Source organism: Myotis yumanensis, unplaced genomic scaffold (genome assembly GCF_028538775.1).
Source record: "Myotis yumanensis isolate MYYU_CA2020_CCGP unplaced genomic scaffold, mMyoYum1.0.hap1 SCAF_2, whole genome shotgun sequence".
In the NCBI taxonomy this organism is placed as follows: Eukaryota; Metazoa; Chordata; class Mammalia; order Chiroptera; family Vespertilionidae; genus Myotis; species Myotis yumanensis.
In genome coordinates, this window is record NW_027223753.1 from 79,453,555 (window position 1) to 79,474,991 (window position 21,437).

Consider the following 21,437-nt stretch of genomic DNA (forward strand, 5'->3'; position numbering starts at 1 on the left):
CCAAAGATGATAAGAAATGCAGCTGTTACAGAGCATGAATTATCAAGATTCTCGGTATGCCCGGGATATAAAGACATTCAACATGTGTGCTTAGAGGACAAGCACAGTGACTTCTTTTACCAGTCAGTTTCACTCCTCTTAACTCTCTCCAAGTGAGGACACCACATGCCTCTCACTCAGCCATTCCCAAGCTGCTTTGGCTCCTGTTCCTGGCATGGCTTCTTCTTCAAGTTCTCCTAATCTCCTCTCACTTTTCATTGAGGCAGCCAAGCTATTATTGGCAGATGACTTGAACCATATACCTTTAAGAGCTATAGTCTGCATTTAAATTCAATGTCATTGTTATTAAAATTGGCAATATTCATTAAAACCTTACAATTATTTGACATCCTTTGACACAAACTGAGATATACTCTTATTCAATTTTATAGTAGTTCGTTATAGCTAACTGCAGTATTAGTATAATATTTTTCCCATAAAGACATAAGTGGCTAGAGGTCAAGATGATTATAATTATTATAATCCTTAGTGCTATGACTGAACAAATGTTGACCAAAAGAAATTAAATTACGAAGATGAGCGTGGAGACATTTATGCTATGTGATTTTTATTAAGGGTTTTAAAAATCATGTATATGACTTGCCTCAGGCTCCTTAGATTTGGTTTTGACCTGAGAGTCTATAGAACCAAAGGCATGTTTATTAAGCTCCCCTTAAAAATGTCTGGGAGGATTCCGAGTGACACAGAAAGATGTTGCTAAAATAACCCAGTGGCAGTTAGTCTTTGGCATCAGCCAGACATGGGTTTCAACGCACAGTTCCACCACCTTCAGTTGTGACGTTAGGCCAATTCACTAACCTCTCTGTCAAAGGAAGATAATGCCAAGCCGACTGTGAGGTTGTGAGGATTTAAGATAATGTGTGCAGTGTCTGGCATAAATGGATGCCCGGCAAATGGTAGCCCCAAATGTCGATATTTAAAGTAAAGATGTGAACAATGGTAATGAAGAGAAGTGTTCAACTCAATGTTGATTGTTGCCAATATTCCTTTGCTAATATAGATCTAGGACACAAAATGATTCTTTAATAGTGAGAGTAAGGGCTGTAGGAAAGCACCACACAAAGGTTCTATGAGGTGAGGTTTATACTTAAATTCTCCTCTGAGCTCTCATGGGACTTCAGCCACTTGCTTGAACTTCACACTTGCCCCGTCACACTCTCCCAGTGTTTTATCTTCCCATCAGGCATTGGTTTATGACAAGCACATTGCCAAACATGGTCAGTGACAGAGCAGATGGAGTGTTTAGGAAACATTATTAAGGGAGTAGGATCCACCTGGAAATCCTGGTTCTGCCCCATCCTGACACCGGACTTTGGGCAGCTGCCTACTGCATCTGCGCTCTTTTCTGTCTGAAAAATTGGGACACTATTCTCTACTCAATGCTGTTATGAGGACTAAATATGAGTACTTGGTCCATGGCATGTGATTAGTCATGTAGGCCTCTCCCCTTGCACCCCTTCACAAACTTCCCACTGTTTCCAAAGGCCCATCAACAGGGGGGTCACTAGTATCTGGAAAGCAGCAGCACAGATCTCGTGTGTTTTCAGACACAAATGACATTTGAATTTTTAAAAAATCCTCACAAGGATATGTTTCTATTGGTTTTTAGAAAGAGAGGAAGGGAGAGAGAGAGAGAGAGAGAGAGAGAGAGAGAGAGAGAGAGAGGAACATCGATGTGAGAGAGAAACATTGATCGGTTGCCTCCCATATGGACCCTGATCGGGAATTGAACCCTCAACCCTTTGGCGTATGGGATGACACTCCAAACAACTGGGCCACCAAGTCAGGGACACAAATGACATCTTAATATGGTAAAGGCAAGTACACTGGGTAGCAAGGTAAATACATTTGCTGTAATCTTTCTCTTCTTTCTTCTGACTCACTTGTCTGCTTCAAATGGGAAGGGACAATAAATAAGATTAAAAAAATGTTCGTGTCTCCTGTCCTTGGAGGTCCAAAGTCTGTGACGAAACTCTATCTAATCCCACCAGAGGCACCACAATGGTCTGTTTTTAAATGTTTTCCGTTATAAAGGATACTCCATTTCTTAAGATGTCTAAACCTTTGCAAGTTCAAAACCTCAGCTGTTGTCCTAAATATCTTTTATTTAACTAGAAAACAGAAGAAAAACACATGTCTAATTACTGTCCTTTAAATGATTTCCCCACACCCCATGCCCAGATGAAGTCTCCTGCCACCCAGCAAGCCACCTCTCCCTGTCTTCCCTCTGTGGCCCCCTTCGTGGCAAGCCCTTGCCTCACTTGCTCTAGCCCTCCTCGCACACCTTCACAAACTTTCCATCTCATCCTCTTTTACCTACTTTTGAAGGTGATTTTTACCTTAGTGTCTCTTTCTTCATTATCTTCTTCTCCATCCTTTCACATCCCTCTTTTTTCAAGATTCAAAACCTATGAAGTGAATGCAGATTGAAAACTCATACCCTGAGACTCTCTAAAAGGCACTCACTATATCTCTTTCATCTCCACTGTACCCTTCTGAATTTCTGACCCATAGGGATGAGTGTAAACAAATTGCCAGGAGTCAGAGTATTTAGAAACTAAACAAACTCATAAATGGTTAAGACTGTCCAATGTACATAGTTTAAAAACAGAGCTAAATCAGAACTTTGTACTTGGCAAAGCTATGCTTGTTTGTTTTTTCATTTTAAAAAATATATATTTTATTGATTTTTTACAGAGAGGAAGGGAGAGGGATAGAGAGTTAGAAACATCGATGGGAGAGAAACATCGATCAGCTCCCTCCTGCACACTCCCTACTGGGTATGTGCCTGCAACCAAGGTACATGCCCTTGACCGGAATTGAACCTGGGACCCTTGAGTCCATGGGCTGATGCTCTATCCACTTAGCCAAACCGGTTAGGGAGCAAAGCTATGTTTTTATATTTAAAACTCATTTTGTAAGTTAGTTTCAGATATTTACCCTTTTATGAACATAACTAGAGGCTCAGTGCACAAAATTCGTGCAGAGAGGGGGTGTCTCCTCAGCCCAGCCTGCACCCTCTCCAATCTGGGATCACTTGGGGGATGTCCTTAGGATCGGGCCTAAACCGGCAGTTGGACATCCCTCTCACAATCCGGGACTGCTGGCTCCTAACCACTCACCTGCCTGCCTGCCTGATTGCCCCTAATTGCTTTTGCCTGCCAGCCTGATTGCCCCCTAACTGCTCCCCTGCTGGCCTGATTCATGCCTAACTGCTCCCCTGCCAGCCTCATGGCCCCCAACTTCCCTCCCCTGCAGGCCTGGTTGCCCCCAACTGCCCTTCCCTGCTGGCCTAATAGCCCACAACTGCCCTCCCCTGCCAGCCATCTTTTGGTGGCCATCTTATGATGATGTGAGGGTAGCCATCTTGTGGCGACCATCTTGTGATGACGTGATGGTGTTGTGCGAAGGCGTGAGAACCACCTAGGCTTTTATTAGTATAGATCAGGGATCCTCAAACTATGGCCCGCAGGCCACATGCAAATACAAATATTGCATTTGTTCCCGTTTTGTTTTTTTACTTCAAAATAAGATATGTGCAGTGTGCATAGGAATTTGTTTATAGTTTTTTTTTTTAACTATAGTCTGGCCCTCAACGATCTGAGGGACAGTGAACTGGCCCCCTGTTTGAGGACCCCTGGTATAGATTATCTGAAAAGAAATAGGACTGGAACTCAATCCCCATTATAATGTAATCAGAATTATCTCTCACAGTTGAAAAATAGAAGACAATGCATACCCTCCAACTCATGTAGAATATATGACTAGCTTAGTGATAGCATCTTGGATTTTAAAAAAGCAATAGCATTCATCTTCCGGGAGACAACTGACTGGAGAGAAAGGGACTTTATAGAATTTCTCTCTGAAGAAGTTGGTAAGGAATGAACAAGCACTGTGCCATAAGACAGAACTAATTTATGACATCAAAGCTATCAATGTATAACATTTTTCTTATCTAAAATGTCTAAAGTGCTTATAACATGTATTGTGATTTCTTTCTCATTTTGATTGACGATTGGGATTTCAATGCCTAGAATTTAAATGACTTAGCTATAAATCATTCCTGAACTTCTAAGATTCAACTGAGAACAAATACCCCAACTGAAACCTCTTCTGTATCAAGTGCTTAAGCAAAATAAGCTAGAATTTCCATGGAAACAGCCTGGAATTCTCAACGGAGGAGAGAGGACAAAAGTAAGCATGAAAATGCATTTATTTATTTTTTGGTTTCTTTTCACCTCTGCCCCTCCAAACCTCAGACTGCCAACTTAATGAATGCTTTCAAGCCTCAGAGGGAATTAAGAAGAACAATATTTGACAGGAGTGAGGAAGGAACTAAATATAGTTCCCCTGTAAGAGAAATGTATTCCACAATCTTCTCTCTTCTTCCTTCCCCTATCTGAGCAATCACTCCATCTTTTGATGTTATTTTTTTGTGTTGCCCTTGTTGTACAGTAAGTTTAGCTATTACTTGGTTGGGACAGAAAAAAGATAACCACACAAGACACAAGTTTGTCTTCTTTGGAAAAGTCACTTAATACGAGATATTTGAGATCAATTTCCAAATTAAGATTGTGCATATTCCCTATAATTTCCATTTGCCTACTACTTTAGAATTTCTAAAATGCTCTCATAAAATTAATTCATTTAACCAGTATAATCTGAGAGGTAAGTAGAGTCACTATGTTGGGAACTATCAACTCACATTTTACCAGGGTAGCAGGGTTAAAGATCACTGGGCTGGTGAGTAAAGGCCAGCCAGCTCTTTGGATCTCAGACCCATTGCTTTTCTAACTCTACAAATACAATTAGCCTTCCTGACCAATGTAAGCATTATATCCAGGCTACTTTCCCCTCTTTGTTAGGTATTAAGAACTTTATTTTTAGAAATATATGCTTTAGCACTATAACATAAAAACTTCCCCCTCTCTACAACTGCTAATACTGCTATTATATAGATCAGGAAATACTCAAAGAAAGGGACAGCCTTCTGACTTCCCTGGGTATGGCTATTTTTGACAAACTTTCCCCAGAAATGTCTGACTTATTTTTAATTGATAAATCAAAGAATGTTTCATTTTAAAGTTCAGCAATCAATGTATGGCTTATTGAGAACAAAAGTGACCTTGCATAGATCTGAATAGTTAAATGTAGAGCATGTCCTTTGACATAAAATAATCATTGATGCATTGAATGAATTAAATAGCTTAGAAATTATTTTACCAATCCAAGATAATACATTGGGGTACAATAATCTCTCTCCCTAGGGAAAAGCTGGTATCATTTTTCTTTGGAAAATTAAAGGCACTTAATATTTGAGATTGTGATAACTCTAAAGACAGTTATCGTAAAGCAGCAAGTATGATAGAATCTGTTATCAAAACTTTCTGCTGTTTATAATTTTTGAAAACTGATGGATTTAGTAAAAGATATGTCATAGATTTGGGAAATATTAAGACCAGCAAGCAATCCTTTCCATAATTAAGATAACATATTATATACACTTTAAAACAAATAATATGACAGTCATTCATTTGATGTTCTAATACTTACCTTATTAGGTATTGCCATGTCAGAGTGGAAAAAATTTTAAAAATGGTAATGTCTTACTAGGTGACTTCCTTTTTTGTTAGTTGTCACTACCAGGCATTACAACTGCTACTAATGATCATTTACCTAGGGCTTACCATATATTTGGCTCTGTGCCAATTACAGTCGAACCTCATTTCTTGAATGACTACCATCTTGGACGATTTGTTCACAGAAAAAAATATCTTGGTTGTCAAGCAAAACTTTGGTTCTTGATGCAACACCCTTTTTATGCTGATACCTGTATGACCAGTCACGCATCTCTCAGGTGACAAAAGAAAGAATGTGTGAATATGAGTCATTTTACTGCTAAATCTCACTTGTTAATATCTCAGGAAATTGTGCTGTGAATATATTCGTGTTTTCTTGCTTTTGTTTCTGCTTATTATTGTTAAATTATGTACAGTAAGTCACCATGGATCCTAAGAAGGTTAGTGATAGCAGCAAAGTGAAAAGGAAAGTTGTGAGAACAATGATGGAGCTTAAAAAGAAATAATTACAAAATATGATAGAGGTGTTCACATGTCTGATAGGGCTACCAAGTATGGCATGGCAAAATTGATGATTAGCACAATTTTAAAACATAAAGAGGCCATCAAGAGTGCTGTTGTTGCTAAGGGTGTAAAAATGCTCATGAAACAACCATCAGGCAACTAAGAAAGGTTAAAACAGGGAACCATTTGGGGGTCTGGAATAGATTAATTCAATTTACATTATTTCTAATGGGGGGAAAATGATTTGGTTTTCGAACATATCACTTCTCAAACAGCCTTCGGAACTTGTAGTTGATATAATCTATTTAATATTCAAATAACCATGTGAGACAGGTATTACTCCCAATATTATAGATAAGAAATAAATAAAAACATCATCCAAAGAACAAATTACAAAAAGCAACTTGTTCCACTCTGGCTGGGTAGGTCAGTTGGTTAGAGTGTCATCTCAATACTCCAAGGTTGCAGTTTAGATTCCCCATCAGGTCACATACAAGAATCAACCAATGAATTCATAAATAAGTGGAACAACAAATCAATGTCTCTCTCTCTCTCTCTCTCTCTCTCTCTCTCTCTCTCTCTCTCCCTTTCTCCCTCTCTAAAAAATTTAATCAATCACCAAAGGACTTGTATGCATGAATATAAGCATAACCAATGGACACAGACAGTAGGGGGGTGAGGGCATGTGCTGGGGGGGAGGGGTGGTGGGAGAGGCTGGGGAGAGGTCAATGGGGGAAAAAGGAGACATATAGAATATTTTAAACAATAAAGAATTTAAATTTAAAAAATCAATCAATCAATTTTAAAAAAGAAAAGCAACTTGTTCCATTCACATTGCTAGAAAGTGGTACAACCTAGTGCCAAACCTCAGTTTCCCTGCTCCCAGCATCACTGTGCTCCCTCTGTAGCCCCTCAGCAATCTTCAGTTAGCCAAGTAACAGTGACACGAATAGTCTTTGAGAGTTTACTGTTGGGGAAGGACCTTATGTCATTTGCTACATATAAAGTAAATAAGTGAGTTAATAAAATTTACTTAGAAGGTATAAACATGAGGTGTCTGGGAAGTTTTCTGTTCACTGAAATTGTTACATGTAAATCATGGCCATTAATTCTAATTAAAAGGAGAAATCATTCTACTTTTATGACAAAATTAGAAACAATCAATGCAACAGGAGTTTTTAAAAATTATATTTAATACAAGTGAATAGATGAGAAGATCTGAAATGTTATAAAGCAATGTACATAATGAATAAATAATCTGCACAGGAGAGTCATGTCTACATTACATAACACTGTCTAGAATGGGAATACTTAAAGTAAATCCAGTGGTAATGGAGAAAGTCCATAAAAATGCTAACCTGTCTTCCCTTGTATGAAATTGTTCAAGTATAAAAATCCAATACAGTGTAAAATAGTATTCAATTTAGCTTAAGAATAAAAATTGCAAGTATTGCAGTTTCAGAAGAAAAATGTAAAGCAGCATTTAAAAACTACATAAACTACATGAGAATAGTGTTAAACTAATGAAGTACCAATAAATGAGATCTACACTAGCAAAAATTAGAGAAGGAAGCATGAAACTAGCAATATAGCCTGTTTGTTAAAACCTAAAAACTAAAATGTGTTCATGTAAGAGTACTCTCTTATACAGTGCACATATGAATTTAAATAAATCCAAGTCAACATCTTTAGCTGAATAGGTTAATATTTAATATGCTACATCTAGACCTACTAAATAATTTATGCCATGAGATGAATACATAATTTTACAGTGTCACATCTAAAGTTCCTTCCTTTAGAGTGCAGCATAGTAAAACTTAAAAATAAATTATCTTAAATAGCATTACTATTAAGGCACAGTATAAACCACATTATCATTACCTCTGAAGAACTGTAATCTCAGTAACTTTGTTGTCTCATGTATTGTATTCACTAATAAATAGTTTTAAATAGGACTCTGAAATAGATACTAAAAAGTGTAAAATTATTCAAAAAGGGAAAAAAAATAAATGCCCTTAAGACAATTCTTAAGGGTTTAGAGTCTGCAAACTTTGCCTGCCTTTAATCATAAGCCACGAGTCGACACAATAAATAGAAAGAGAAGGCTGTTGTAGTAAAAGCCTGATCCTATTTCAGAATCAGAATTGCTGACACCAGCAGATACAAGTTTCCCAAAATTGAAACAGGATGGGGAGAGGGATTAGAATGTGACAAGCTCATCAAACAAGCACAAGTGATGTGTTCTTTCCAGAACTGTGCGTGTTATTGATTGTCTGTACAGCTGTTGCACCCAATAATTCCACATCACTTGTTCCACAGTCCCGCTCATCCACAGGATAGATGAGAAAATAGCTTTGGTGCCTGTCCACCATTTTACCCACTGCCACGTTCCTAGATTGATTGTTCGATGCCCATTTTTGAGAGAGTAAGAACATTACCTTCTTACTTGAAAAAGTTCTATAGGCCATAGCAACTTAAAAATGACAATCAGTGCTTTCACCATTTTGTTTTTCTAAAAAAAAAAAAAAAAATCTGCTTTTAAATGAAATTCAAGCTATGTATTGCTCACTCTGTATTCCCTGGTTCAACAAGATTCAAATAGCATTTTCTAACTTGTAAAAGGCAGTTTGCTTCCCTGATACTATAAAAAGAGCAAAAATAAAAATCCCATTATAAAAGTGAAGTTCCATTGTTACTTCCGCCATCCGTTCCTAGCGGCCTTTCATTTCCTCAGGCTCTTTGGGATTGGTTTCCAAAACTGCGCCCACTCCCCTCTCTCTCACCTCTTTCTCATCTAGAACACTACTGGAGTATAAAAATAACAATAATTCTGCTTCACAAAGCATAGCTTTTTTTTTTAAAGCTGTTAATGTTAACTCTTATTAGCTACTAAAAATTGGGAAATTGGGAGGGAAAGAGAAAACAATTCAACTTTGATCAGATGGCTGGTCTATTGCATTCGGTCTGTTTGCAGCTGCTGAGGCTGATACTGGCCAAACGCTGCTGCGGCGGCAGCTGCTGCAGCGGCGGCGGCAGCTGTCCCAGGTGCCGCGGCGGTGATTGGCTGCTGCACAGCGTAGCCGTAGCCCCCGGCGGTGACGTATCCTGCAGCAGCTGGAGAGGCTGCGTAGGGGTACTGGTCATAGGCGGCGGCGGCGGCGGCAGCAGCAGCTGCGGCAGAGTATTGTGCATACGCAGCTCCAGTGTAATCAATGTAAGGTGTGGTGGAGGCAGCAGCTGCAGTCGGCTGGACGTGTGGAATGACCACTCCAGGCTGCACAAAAGCCTGTGGATACACATAGTGGGCAGGTATCCTGTTGAGAAATGGAAAACAAAGTCAGGCAGTAGTTGCCTCCTATCTGTAGCACTGCTTGCTCAGAAATACGACAAACTCAAATTTAGTGGTTATTATGAGCATAGGGTTGCCACAATATCTGCTTTTCAGCGGTCCGTGAAAGTCCTCTGGCGGTAGCCAAAGTCAGGGAGTGCCCCCAAAGGAATTCAGCTATCAAAATATGATACCCTCCCTGCTAACATTTTTGTTTATAATCATTTAGATCCAATAAATATCATTTAGCAGAAGTTTGGAAAATAAATCAAGGTTCATGAGGGCTATGCACATAAGAGGTATTTAATAAATGCTTAATTGATTAAGACTTGAGAAAATTGTAATGAGTTCACAAAACAAAACCGTTTGGCAAATAGAAAAATTCTGAGCTGTGAACACAGGACTCAAAAGGTAATCCATGACCATTCAGTTCCCAGGGGGTGATGGCTGGTTTGTCAAAACAAAAATTTCAACAAAATCTATATGTTTATTATCATGGCAACCCTACTTCAAATTGCTATGCAGACTCAGCACACATTAATCTCTCTGCAACCTCAGTCACCCTTATTAAAAATAATAATAAAAAAGAAGCAGGCGACAAAATAAAAAAGGAGTTTAAAAGTTCACAAGTGTGGTAAACACAGCAGAATCACACTTCTCAAACGAACTGTAGTGCAGCTCACTCTATCACAAGAGGCTGTTGTGGGAAGCTACAGAAATGCTATTAACATTCATGGCAGTGATCTGAAAGAGAGGTGCAGCACGCTTTTGTCTTTCTTTCTTTCTTTGTCTCCATAAAATTCATAAGGACACAAGGGTCAATCAAACCTGTTTGACTATCAGGCAACTGAAGGTCAGCCAGCTTGTTTATCTCTATGCAAGACAGACAGAAGGGATTTTGGGGAAATGATGAGGTTGAGGGAAAAGGCAGGGACAGGGAAATACAACTAAATATTTCCAAAATTAATAAAACTTAAAAGGTTTAAACAATAGAGTAAGGAAACATTTTTTTTTGCATATGTACTAATTCTTGTTTTATCCTCCAAATCAACAGAAATAGATTTATTAGCATCTCTGCTTTAATTCTGCCTGTAAGTAGATATTTTATATGAATCAATTCTACTGTTATATATTATCCTGCAAAAGTTCAAGAAAGTGAAACACAATCAAATACCTTTTAAAATTATACATTCAGAGATCACATACATAACACACTCCAATGAATTTACTTAAACATTCATTAAAAAAATTAAATCACAAGAGGTATTCCTAAAAACCCATGCATCTCAGTTCTCACTCTTGGGATTCATTACTGTCCATTTAAAATACTACCATGAACATCTGGTTTATTTCATCTTTCTTTAAAATAATCTCCAACAAAACCCCTTAATGTTTCTAAAAATATGACACTATAATGCCATCTGGATGCTGGCAAAGCCAACTTATAAGAAGTACAAATAACAATCTTCAAATTTTAAAGAACGCAAAACAGAAAAATTCATGTTTAGATGTTCAAAAACAGATTTTTCTTTTCCTTTTCAGAGTTTTACTGAAAACACTCATTAACGAACATCCATGGAAAAGATGAATTTATCACAGAGGGTACTGAACTTTGACCCCAATGATAAAAATACACTCAAATTTACTAGACTTGTAGATCTTTCCCAGTGCCAGGGGAAACCACGTCATCAAGGGTTTTTCAGGACACTCAGCGATGTGCTGAATTGCCTGTCAGAAACCAGACGCATGGTCATGCACACACTTAAAACGCCTCTGTAGGTCAGGTGATTGGTTCCTTCACAGCGACAGGTGTGGCTTTATAAAACACTGTCCCTGGAGGCCGCCAATGTGCGGACACGGCTAAGAGAGCCTACACTCATGCCAGTTTACATGTGGTGATGGACAGCAGGGGCTGCAGCCGGGCTATTTTTGATCCTGTCATGCGACAAGGGTTTCCAGTGGGTAAAATGTCTTTATAAGGCCAAAGTAAAACATCTATCAGCTGCAAAGGCCAGCCGGTATGAAGCTCACTGATATGGAAACATTAACCCCTGTACTCCCAAAGTTTTAAAGACAACATAACATGATGGTTGCTAGGTTTGCATCTTCAAATAAAGGTGTTAACTGAAAATAACTTTAGCCTACAGCAAGGAGAAAATTGTGTGTGTGTGCATCGGTATGAAGAATGCATTAAAAAATAAGCAGGGTTGCTTATAGGACTCTTGTCTCTACATTTATTTTACATTACTAGTTTTTATTTGATAATGCACTTATGAGAGTACAAAGTTCCTTGGAATGTCAGAATCCTACATGAAGTCTGGTATGGGTTAGGAAGATGTTTGGAAGACAAATGAAATCCTGGAGTCCTTTAAGACTCAGAGAAAGAAGAATCCAGAAGACAATGTAGAGTCTAAAATATCTGAGTTCAGGAAGGAAGGCAGAAATGGACTAAAACATAAGGTGAGACTTCTGAAAAAAATCCCTGTATTAGGAGTTCTTTTCATAGTCTAGGGAACCCAGTAAGGCAATTTGAGAATCTCCCTCCTACTAAATATCTATCAACATACTTCCCCTCAACTAATCATAGAATGTACAAACCTAGCAGTTACAAAAGCACGAGAACATAGCATACACTTCGGGCAACTTTGAAAGAAATTTTACTATGCTTTCCTTTTCTTCCTATCTCTTCAGGTCCCTCTGTGACCTATGACATCCCAATTGGTTTCCTCTTCCAATCTATCACAAAACTACAACGTCTTCATCTCATTTGCTTGCTCTAGTAATCTATGGCCTCTCACATCATTCCTAAGCACAAATTTCTTAAACTTTGCTATGCTAGACCTTTAATAATTCTGGCTCCAAAATATTTCTCTCAGGATTACTTTCCACCTTCCCCTTAACCCAAATCAGCTGGGCTCCTCAATGTTTCCGCGAGATACCACACATTCTTAGGTCCTCACCTTTGTTCATGCCATCCTTTTGCCAGCGATGCCAATCCTCACTCCATCTCTACCGGTTGAAATCCTCTCTACTGGTTGAAATCCAAATCCGACCTGCCCTAGCTCCTACACTCACTCCGTGTAGAGCAGTGGTTCTCAACCTTCCTAATGCCGCGACCCTTTAATACAGTTTCTCATGTTGTGGTGACCCCCAACCATAAAATTATTTTCGTTGCTACTTCATAACTGTAATTTTGCTACTGTTATGAATCATAATGTAAATATCTGATATGCAGGATGTATTTTCATTGTTACAAATTGAACATAATTAAAGCATAGTGATTAATCACAAAAACAATATGTAATTATATATGTGTTTTCTGATGGTCTTAGGTGACCCCTGTTAAAGGGTTGTTCGACCCCAAAGGGGTCGCGACCCACAGGTTGAGAACCTCTGGTGTAGAGTCTTCAGGAATTCACTTCAACCTTTTAATCTCATATATTTACTATATGTGAAATGAACCCCATATTTCCAACTCGAATTGCTGTGCATTAAATAAAATTATGTAAAAAGCCTACAATGATGAAGATAGCTAAGTACTCAATAAGAGTTCCTTATCATCCACCATGAAAATAACTTTAGCCTTCAGCAAGGAGGAGAAAATTGTGTGTGTGCATCGGTATGAAGAATGCATTAAAAGATAAGCAGGGTTGCTTATAGGACTCTTGTCTCTACATTTATTTTACATTACTAGTTTTTATTTGATAATGCACTTATGAGAGTACAAAGTTCCTTGGAATGTCAGAATCCTACATGAAGTCTGGTATGGGTTAGGAAGATGTTTGGAAGACAAATGAAATCCTGGAGTCCTTTAAAATCTAGGTCAACTTCTACCTCCTTTCTGGATCCCACCAACCTGATGTCTCTCTCCCTTATCTGAAGATGCAGGAACAGCCATTATGGATGCATGTAAGTTTTCTTACTAGATTACAAGAGAGAATCTTGTAATTCTTATTGTCTACAACTTGATACAGAAGAAAGAACATGGCTTTTGAAAGGTCGGGAAAACCATGATTATGAACCTAGAGTCAGACTCTACCACTTGCTAGCCCTGGTAAGTTAATTCACCTCTCTTCATCTCAGTTTTATCACCCAATGGGAAGGACATTAACAGTGCCTTCATCAAATAATTATTGTGAGAATTAAATTATATAATTTATTTAAATCCCTTATCAGTGCTAGGCATGTAGCAGATGTTCAGTTAATGTTAGTTATTATCCCTCGTGCCCCTTTTAGTGGACAATATAATACCCAGTATGGTGTTAACACAACTAGCCTAAAATTTAGCACTTAGAGGTATATTGAATAAATGTTTAAGTATATTTCAGCCTGACTAAACTAGCCTAGACATTTCTGCTCATAGATCTGCATTCTCTCTTCTCCAAGGTTTCAATAAGAAAATGCTTCTTTCAAACATAAAATATTTATAATATATTGTTCAGAAAATTCACAAGTTTCTATACATGTACCCACTGTGTTACATCAGAAATTCTTTAGGCCAAGGTTTTCTCTTTAAAGGCCCAGAGTAATTTGGGGGCCATTTAAGAATTACAATTAGGAAGAAATAGTTCAGTTACTAGAACTTCAAATAAGTCAAATAAAATAAGAAATTCGCAAGCTTTTTTCCAGGCCTAAAATAAGAATGTGTAGCATTCAAATAGAATTCAGGATGACCAGGTGTGATTTGTTAGGTACAGACTCTGGGACTCAGAGCAGTGTTGAGAACCCCTTAAAAAAGAAAGAGAAGGCTGGCTTGGTTCATCTGGAATGCTATCTATTTTTAATAAGAATCTCAAGTTCAAACAATTTATGCAAACAGTAATAATCACCATCCTTTATAAAAGACAGCTAATATTAAAAGAGATGAAAAACAAAAGGTTACTACCAAAACATGCTTGATCTCAAACATCCAGGTGACACAATTCACTCTGGTTGCTCTTAGATTCCTCATGCTGCTTTCTTGAAGAACTACTAGAAGGACTCTGACAACCAGTCTAGATTTCTATGGCTATTTTTCAAGACCCTCCATAAACATTCTTCATGCTGAGCCTTTTCTCTGTGCCTCTGCTTATGCTTACCTCATCCTATACCCTTGAGACATGTCCATTCTTCCTTTTACCTGTCTAGGATATAGCTATTGGTTCAAGTCTAGTTCTAGTTCAAGTCCCCACAAAGCCTAGTTCAACTCCTCCAATCATCTATTTTCTTGCTATTCTGAATTCCTTTTGTACTGAAAACAATACCAAGTATCTTAGCAACCAAGTTTCCGATTGGTTTGTTTGAGTTCTCAAACTAAAGTGCAATGTCCTTATTTCATACCACCCTTAGCACAGAGAAAAATAAACAAATATTAATACATGTTGATCAATTCAGTTGTATAACTGTTTCAAGATTATTAGTGTGAGATCATGACTAAGTTTACCATCACTTCCTAAGATGTGTGTTTTCCTTCCCAATCCCTCCTTCAACATAGTCTAGACCAGTAGTTCTCAACCTTCCTAATGCCGAGACCCTTTAATACAGTTCCTCATGTTGTGGTGACCCCCAACCATAAAATTATTTTCCTTGCTACTTCATAACTGTAATTTTGCTACTGTTATGAATCATAATGTAAATATCTGATATGCAGGATGTATTTTCATTGTTACAAATTGAACATAATTAAAGCACAGTGATTAATCACAAAACAATATGTAATTATATACATGTTTTCCGATGGTCTTAGGCGACCCCTGTGAAAGGGGTCTCGACCCACAGGTTGAGAACCGCTGGTCTAGACCAATGATGGGGGAGGAGCCCACACAAGTAGTTGAACCAATAAACCCACTAATTATTGTCAGTATCCAGGATGGTTTGGATGGGGCATTGATAAAGAGCTATGGATATGAAGGTCCTTTTTAATGATATTGGACAGAAGACTCTTCCACAGTTTAAAAAAAGTAACAGTTGCCAGTAAAGGTGAAGTATTGATATGTTAAAGGGAGGGTTATAAGAAGGTATTCATGAAAGATATAAATTGACTCTTCAAAAAATGATTACTTTTTGGGGGGTCTATTCTTAGAGACACATAAGGTAGATATCTATCTAAGCAGAATCTAACCTTCCACGCTACATACACATATAGATGTTTAGGTGTTAAGCTAAGGTGTTGCTGAGGATAAAGCACTTCTTGAACAGTTAAAATATTTGAAAAGAAGTTTAAATCTCTGACATTAGAGATACAGCAATACTGATTATGTAGAATACAGCCAAACAGACTCTAAGTGTTCAGAATAAATTTAGGTGTTAGGGGATCTCCCACCCATATCATGTCTGAATGAAAAGAAAATAAGGGAGCGCAAGTGAGGAAAGCCCAGAGATAACACAAATATGAGCAGGCTGTTCACCTGAGTTAGGGCCGAAAGGTGAAAGTTAGTGCTGCTCTACTGAAAAACTTGACTAGTGTTAATCTGATGAGAGTTGCTGAACCTTTAATTAGAAGGCCTAAAAGTGGATACACATTGCAAAAGAAAGAGCCCCATTCCCAGAAAACTCCCCGGTAAAACAGAAACGTAGGACATGCAAGCAATGTATCTGTATTCTTACAGAGGGAAATCACACGATTTAGCACTCACTACAAAAGTATGGTTAAATGGAAGTCACAGGCTACAGCTTAAAAGCAAGAAAAAAAAAAGAGGCCCTTTGCTTCCCATGGCAAAGTCAAAAGTCAACACTCCTCAACACCACCACCAAAACCAAAACACAAAGAGCCCCTTCCCCGAGGAAAAGAAAACACTTTCACTACAGCTCTTTTCAATTAAGTAAAAAGCACACAGTTTAGCTATCAACACCACTTCATTACTGTAATAAATAAAATAAAGCACACGGAGGTCTATTGACTATTGTGAAAAGTAAAACAACAACACCAACATCCATGCATCGTTAATCACCATCTGAGCTTGTGTGTCTGAGTCTACTGGTTACAGTTTAATTCCAAACAGAACTATTCCACCTCTTATCATGGTATCCTTCTGATCAGTTAGCTTAACTGTATACGAGCCCTGTCAGGTTAGAAAGAGATAAATAAAATTGAGTCAAGTTGAACAGTAGTAATGGTGCTGGGACACAACGGTCTTGTACACAAGTCATACCTGGTATTTTTGTTTTGTTTTGTTAATCATAAGCTCAAAATTTGTCTGGTTTGGAGGCTGCTTATGTGGTCAGATAACTTGACTCATCTAAAAATATTTATGTTATCAGCATTAAGAATCCACAAACATATATATATATGTATAACCAGGAACATTCTGTGGCCTGATGGTCTTGTCTGTATATAAGAAGCAGGTTAACAAATGATAGCAGTTGAAAGTTAGGAGGGCCTGTTAATTGACTTACCCAAAAGGTCTTTGTATAAGGGCTGGATGAAGTTGTTGAACACCAAAGGCAAAACCTAACAACAAAACATATCACATTCTCTATTTGTGCATGGTTAGACATTTATAACTCCTACATATAAAGAGCAATCACAACTTTCATTTATCTTAGAAAAGATAACCATCCTTTTAATACTTTAGAGAAAATATTAGATATATATTTAAAAGACAGTTTTATTAATGCTATTGTTGATCCAAATAAAAATTTTAATAGGCTACAAGTGGAAACTAAAAATTATCTGCAAAGTTTAGTTGACATAGAATAAGACCTTAGAAAATTAGTTCAGGGAAAAATTCTCATGGAATAAAAGCAACAATAGGACCTGATAATAAAGTTACATGCACAAATATTCCTATGATTCTGAATAATGATCTATAAAAATTCTTGGTAATTTGGAGCACTCTGGAATGCTTTGAACAATGCTTTGGAAGATTATGGCTTTTACAGATTATAGTATAAAAATTCACCAAAACAAACTCTCCTTTCCTTCTTCTCTGGATAGTATCTATACTCAATGTATTAGACAAATACATGTTTTTTAATGTTCATAGATAGTTGCTCATGCACCCACTTTCTTGACAACCTAATTTCCTAGTAAATCTGTTTAGATGGAAGGGTCAATCTCCAAAATTTCAAGAAAAGATTACATTTGTTCAACAGTCAACTCTCAATTATTTGTGCTCATGCAGAGGGCAGTGTTATAAATGCAGAAGGTCATGTTTTCACATAGACAAAACCGTGCTCCTTCTTGGCGGTTAATAGCTATGTGACTTTGGAGTAAATCATTTCTCATCTCTATGAGTTTCTCAGTTTTTTCATCTGTAACATGAGGGTAACTGGAGTATGTGAAATCTATTTTAATTACTAATATCCTGTGACTTTATGTTAAACATTTATCATCCAGACACCTCCACTTGCACCCCTATGCTTTTCTTGGGTCAGTGTTCAAGTCTGAGTGCCTGCTTTGGGCCCAGGCAACTGGTGGTAAAAGGAGAGACAACATTGCGTTAGGAAGTACAACCAGCTAAAATTGACAAGTTTGGCCCATATAATCCACATCTGAGTTATCTACAAGTGTCTAAAAACTCAAAAATGGAGAGTGGACTCTGACTACAGAAAACAGGTGAGTCATGTCCAAGTCTGGGTGTGTAAAAAACTGTCCAGTCCTCCAAGATCTATTTTTGTACACAGGTATATTTCAAGTCCTAAAAGGAGTGGTTACAACTCTCCTTTATCTATCTTTAATGCCTTGGCAGAACCACCAGCCACGGTTTAACTTTACTAAATACATCTACAGGTTCTCATGGCACAATCACCAGCCATGGTTTAACTTTACTAAATACATCGACCAATGTTCTAAATTGAGGATTCATGCTATGCAGTAGTGGGCATCTCTAGTGGGGAGGGGAGGTACAAAGGGACCCCTGTTTCTCACCTGGTTGCATGATCCTTGGTTTTGCTCCCAAGTATGCCAGGTTCACATTGGCCTTCCTGCCATCAATTATGGGGTTGGGATCCTTGCAGGCTCTTTCCGCAGCAGCCCGATCAGCCATGGTGACCTTAGCAACATACACACACAGACATACATACAAAGCTCTAAATCAACCCTTGAAGGAAACCAGAATCGCACTGGAAATATCATTCATGATAAAACTAAGGGGGTTGGGGGTGTCTTAAACTTTTTCTTTCTTTTTTATTTTTCTCCCTGGAACTTAATCCTTGATCCCCCGTCCAAAAAGAAAAGGGAAGAAAACAGAATGGAAGAAATACCACCCCCACCACCCCGACCACACACACACACACACACAAACACACACACACACTCTCCAAAGTCTTAAGGGTGCTAGCAGGGCCTAGCAAAAATTTGGAAGCCTGAATTCTGACTTAGAATTCCTCTAGGACCTCTTCACCCCGCCCTCAAAGCCCCCAGGTCTCCACCGGACCTGAGGCACTGTTTGCTTTAAAAAAGAAGTCCAGCCTCACATCCGCCTGTGCTCCCAACCACCCGCAAACACTCCCCAACGACAATAGCTATTGTCCTGCTAGGGAGCTCCCAGCTCTTGAGCAGTTGAATCTACACGCGTCAATCTCCAGGAAGCTTAACATGCTCTATTTCAGTTCTGCAAAGAGCCATAGGATCATATTTTTAAAGAACCCATATTTGCAGTTAAAAGAAAAAGGGTGGGGGCTGGAGGGAGAAGAGCCCCAGACCTCCCGGGGTGTCGCCTCCGGGCCCCAGCCGGAACGCCAGAAGACACACGCATTTTTACAAAGCAACAGCGCGCTGCCCGACCGGCCTCCAGCCCCGGAGCGCAATGCCGTGGTGTTGCAGCCCCTCCCTCCCAACCTTCCCCGATCCCCGATCCCCGATCCCCAATCCCGCAGTCGTTACAGTTTTCTCCTTCCACTCGGGCCCCGCCAGCCCCCGACACCGCGACGCGCCCCGTCTCCTCGGAACCCCTGGAGCCAGGACCAGCTCTCCCTCCACAGCTCCGCCGGGACGAAGGGGCAGCGCCGCTCAAGCCCACGGGGTGCTTCGCACGGTCTCGCCGAGCCCCAAACAACGATCACCCTGGCTGAGCGCCACTCGGTTCCTCCCACCCCGCGGGCCCCGGTTTCCCCGCGGGGCGCCTAGCCGACCCCCCTCCCCGCGTCCGCGCCACTTACAAATCCGTAGCCCCGCGACTTGCCCGTCTGCCGGTCGGTGATGACCACCGCCTCCTCGATCTCGCCGAAAACCTCGAAGTACTTGCGCAGGCTGGCGTCGGTGGTGTGGTAGGGCAGCCCCCCGACGAAGATCTTGGTGTACGTCGTGTCCTTCTGAGTCGTGTGCATCTTCGCGCCCGCCCCGCGGCTCGGGCTCCGGCTGCGGCTGCGGCTGCGGCTGCGCCTCCTCCGCCGGCTCCGCGTCTCCTGCACCCTCTCGCGGCCGCCGGGGGCCGGGGGCGAGTCCGGGGGCGAGGGCGGCGGCGCGGCGGGGGCGGGCGGCCGGGGGCGGCCGAGGGCGCCGGGCGCGCGGCTGCCGAAGTCGCCAGCAGCCCCGGAGACTTGACTTGCCTCTCTCCTCCCGCCCCCCCTGCCGGTCACGGTACAAATTCTCCGGATCGTCTGGGTTAGGATCCGGTTCAATAGAATGTGCAGGCGGTTTCCACTCACCCGGCGGGGAGGCCAAAAAATGACAAGAGAGGGTGGTCCTCCAGCGAAGAACGGGGTGCGTGTAGAGGTAGATTTTTCTTGCTTAGCAATTAGGTGTCTCGGGTGGGGCGTGGGTAGGGTCGGCGGGCGGCGCGGCCGGGCGCGGAGGAGGGTGGGTGGGCGCGGCGGTAGGGCCGGGGGTGGGCGACTCCGCTCGGCTGCGGTAGACGCTCCGTCCCTGCCGCCGCGGAAGCTGGAAGACAAGTGGCGAGGACGGCTCTCCCCCTTTCTGCTCCCTTCCCCCGCGGGCCGGGGGTCGGCGCCCGGCTGGGGAGGGGGCGGGCCGGACGCCTGCGATTGGCCGCGGCCGCACCTGGGGCGCCCGGCGCCGCCGCCCCCCAGCTGTTGGGAACAGCTGCTTCTCTCCCGGCGCGGCGCGGCGCTGGGCCGCCGGGCTTGGTCTCTGGAGCCTAAGCTGGGTTGGGGCTGGGGAGGGCTGGAGGCGGCCTTGCTCTCAGGGTCTCCTGCTCTCACACGTCAAAGTCCTAGGAACCCCTTGCGGCCCCAGCCGGGACACAGGGCGCGGGGACTGCGCCCCCGGAGGGAGCTGCGTCGCTTTTCCAAAACGAAAACGCGAGCTCTTTGCGCTCGGCCTCAGTGACAGAGCCCGCGACCTGGACAGCCTAGCTGGGGGCCCAGAGGCCTGGGGCGGTTCGCTGGCAGGCCAGTGCCCCCCCTGGCGCGGAGGGCCATGGGACTGGGGCAACCTTACCCCGAGTTGGGTTACCTGCGGTCTGGAGAGTGAGAAGGAGGGCCCCCAACCTTCCTTGACCCCAAAGAGCTGGTGCTGGGGACAACTAGCGAGGCAAAGCCAGAAAGAAAAAAAAGGTCTAGGTGTGCTGGGGAGAACATTAGCTTTAATTGCTCCGGGCCTAGCCAAGCTAAGTAACTGTAGACACCTAAGTTTATCAGGCACCACATTCTGTTTCAGAGGATCATACATTAGTACCCTGAAATGACAAATTTGTGTTTCCTCCCTAACTCTTGGGGAAGATTGGTGCAGCTTTCTCATGATATATTGTCTATCCTCCCCCTCCCCCTCAGCAAAGAATTAATGTATTTCCTTTTATTTGAATTGTGAGAATATTTAGGGACTTTAGCTCAACTATTTTATCAGGATGTAATCGTAAAAGGTGCAATCTTTTGAAATCGACTTGTTACATAACCGCTGGTTTCTACCAGCAGACCTTTAAAGCATTTGAAGAAAATACACTATTTAGTGATTATATATATGTGTGTGTGTATATATATATATATATTTATAATTTTTATATCAGCTTTTTGCAATTTCTTTTTATTAAGAGTACATTCAATTAGGCCATAAAAATCATTGTCATATTGAGGTTTGGACGAAGATA

At 40.9% G+C, this 21,437-nt stretch overlaps 1 protein-coding gene across 1 annotated transcript; it reads right to left on the minus strand.

Moving 5' to 3' along the window:
* Window positions 1–7,318: 7,318 nt before the first annotated feature.
* Window positions 7,319–20,236, minus strand: RBM24 (RNA binding motif protein 24). The gene is made up of 4 exons (XM_070405690.1): window positions 19,552–20,236; window positions 18,320–18,443; window positions 16,846–16,900; window positions 7,319–9,457 (listed from the first exon to the last, which is right to left on the minus strand). Exons 1-4 carry the CDS (start codon window positions 19,717–19,719, stop codon window positions 9,094–9,096), a joined length of 711 nt encoding a protein of 236 aa, XP_070261791.1. The 5' UTR covers window positions 19,720–20,236; the 3' UTR covers window positions 7,319–9,093.
* Window positions 20,237–21,437: the final 1,201 nt, after the last annotated feature.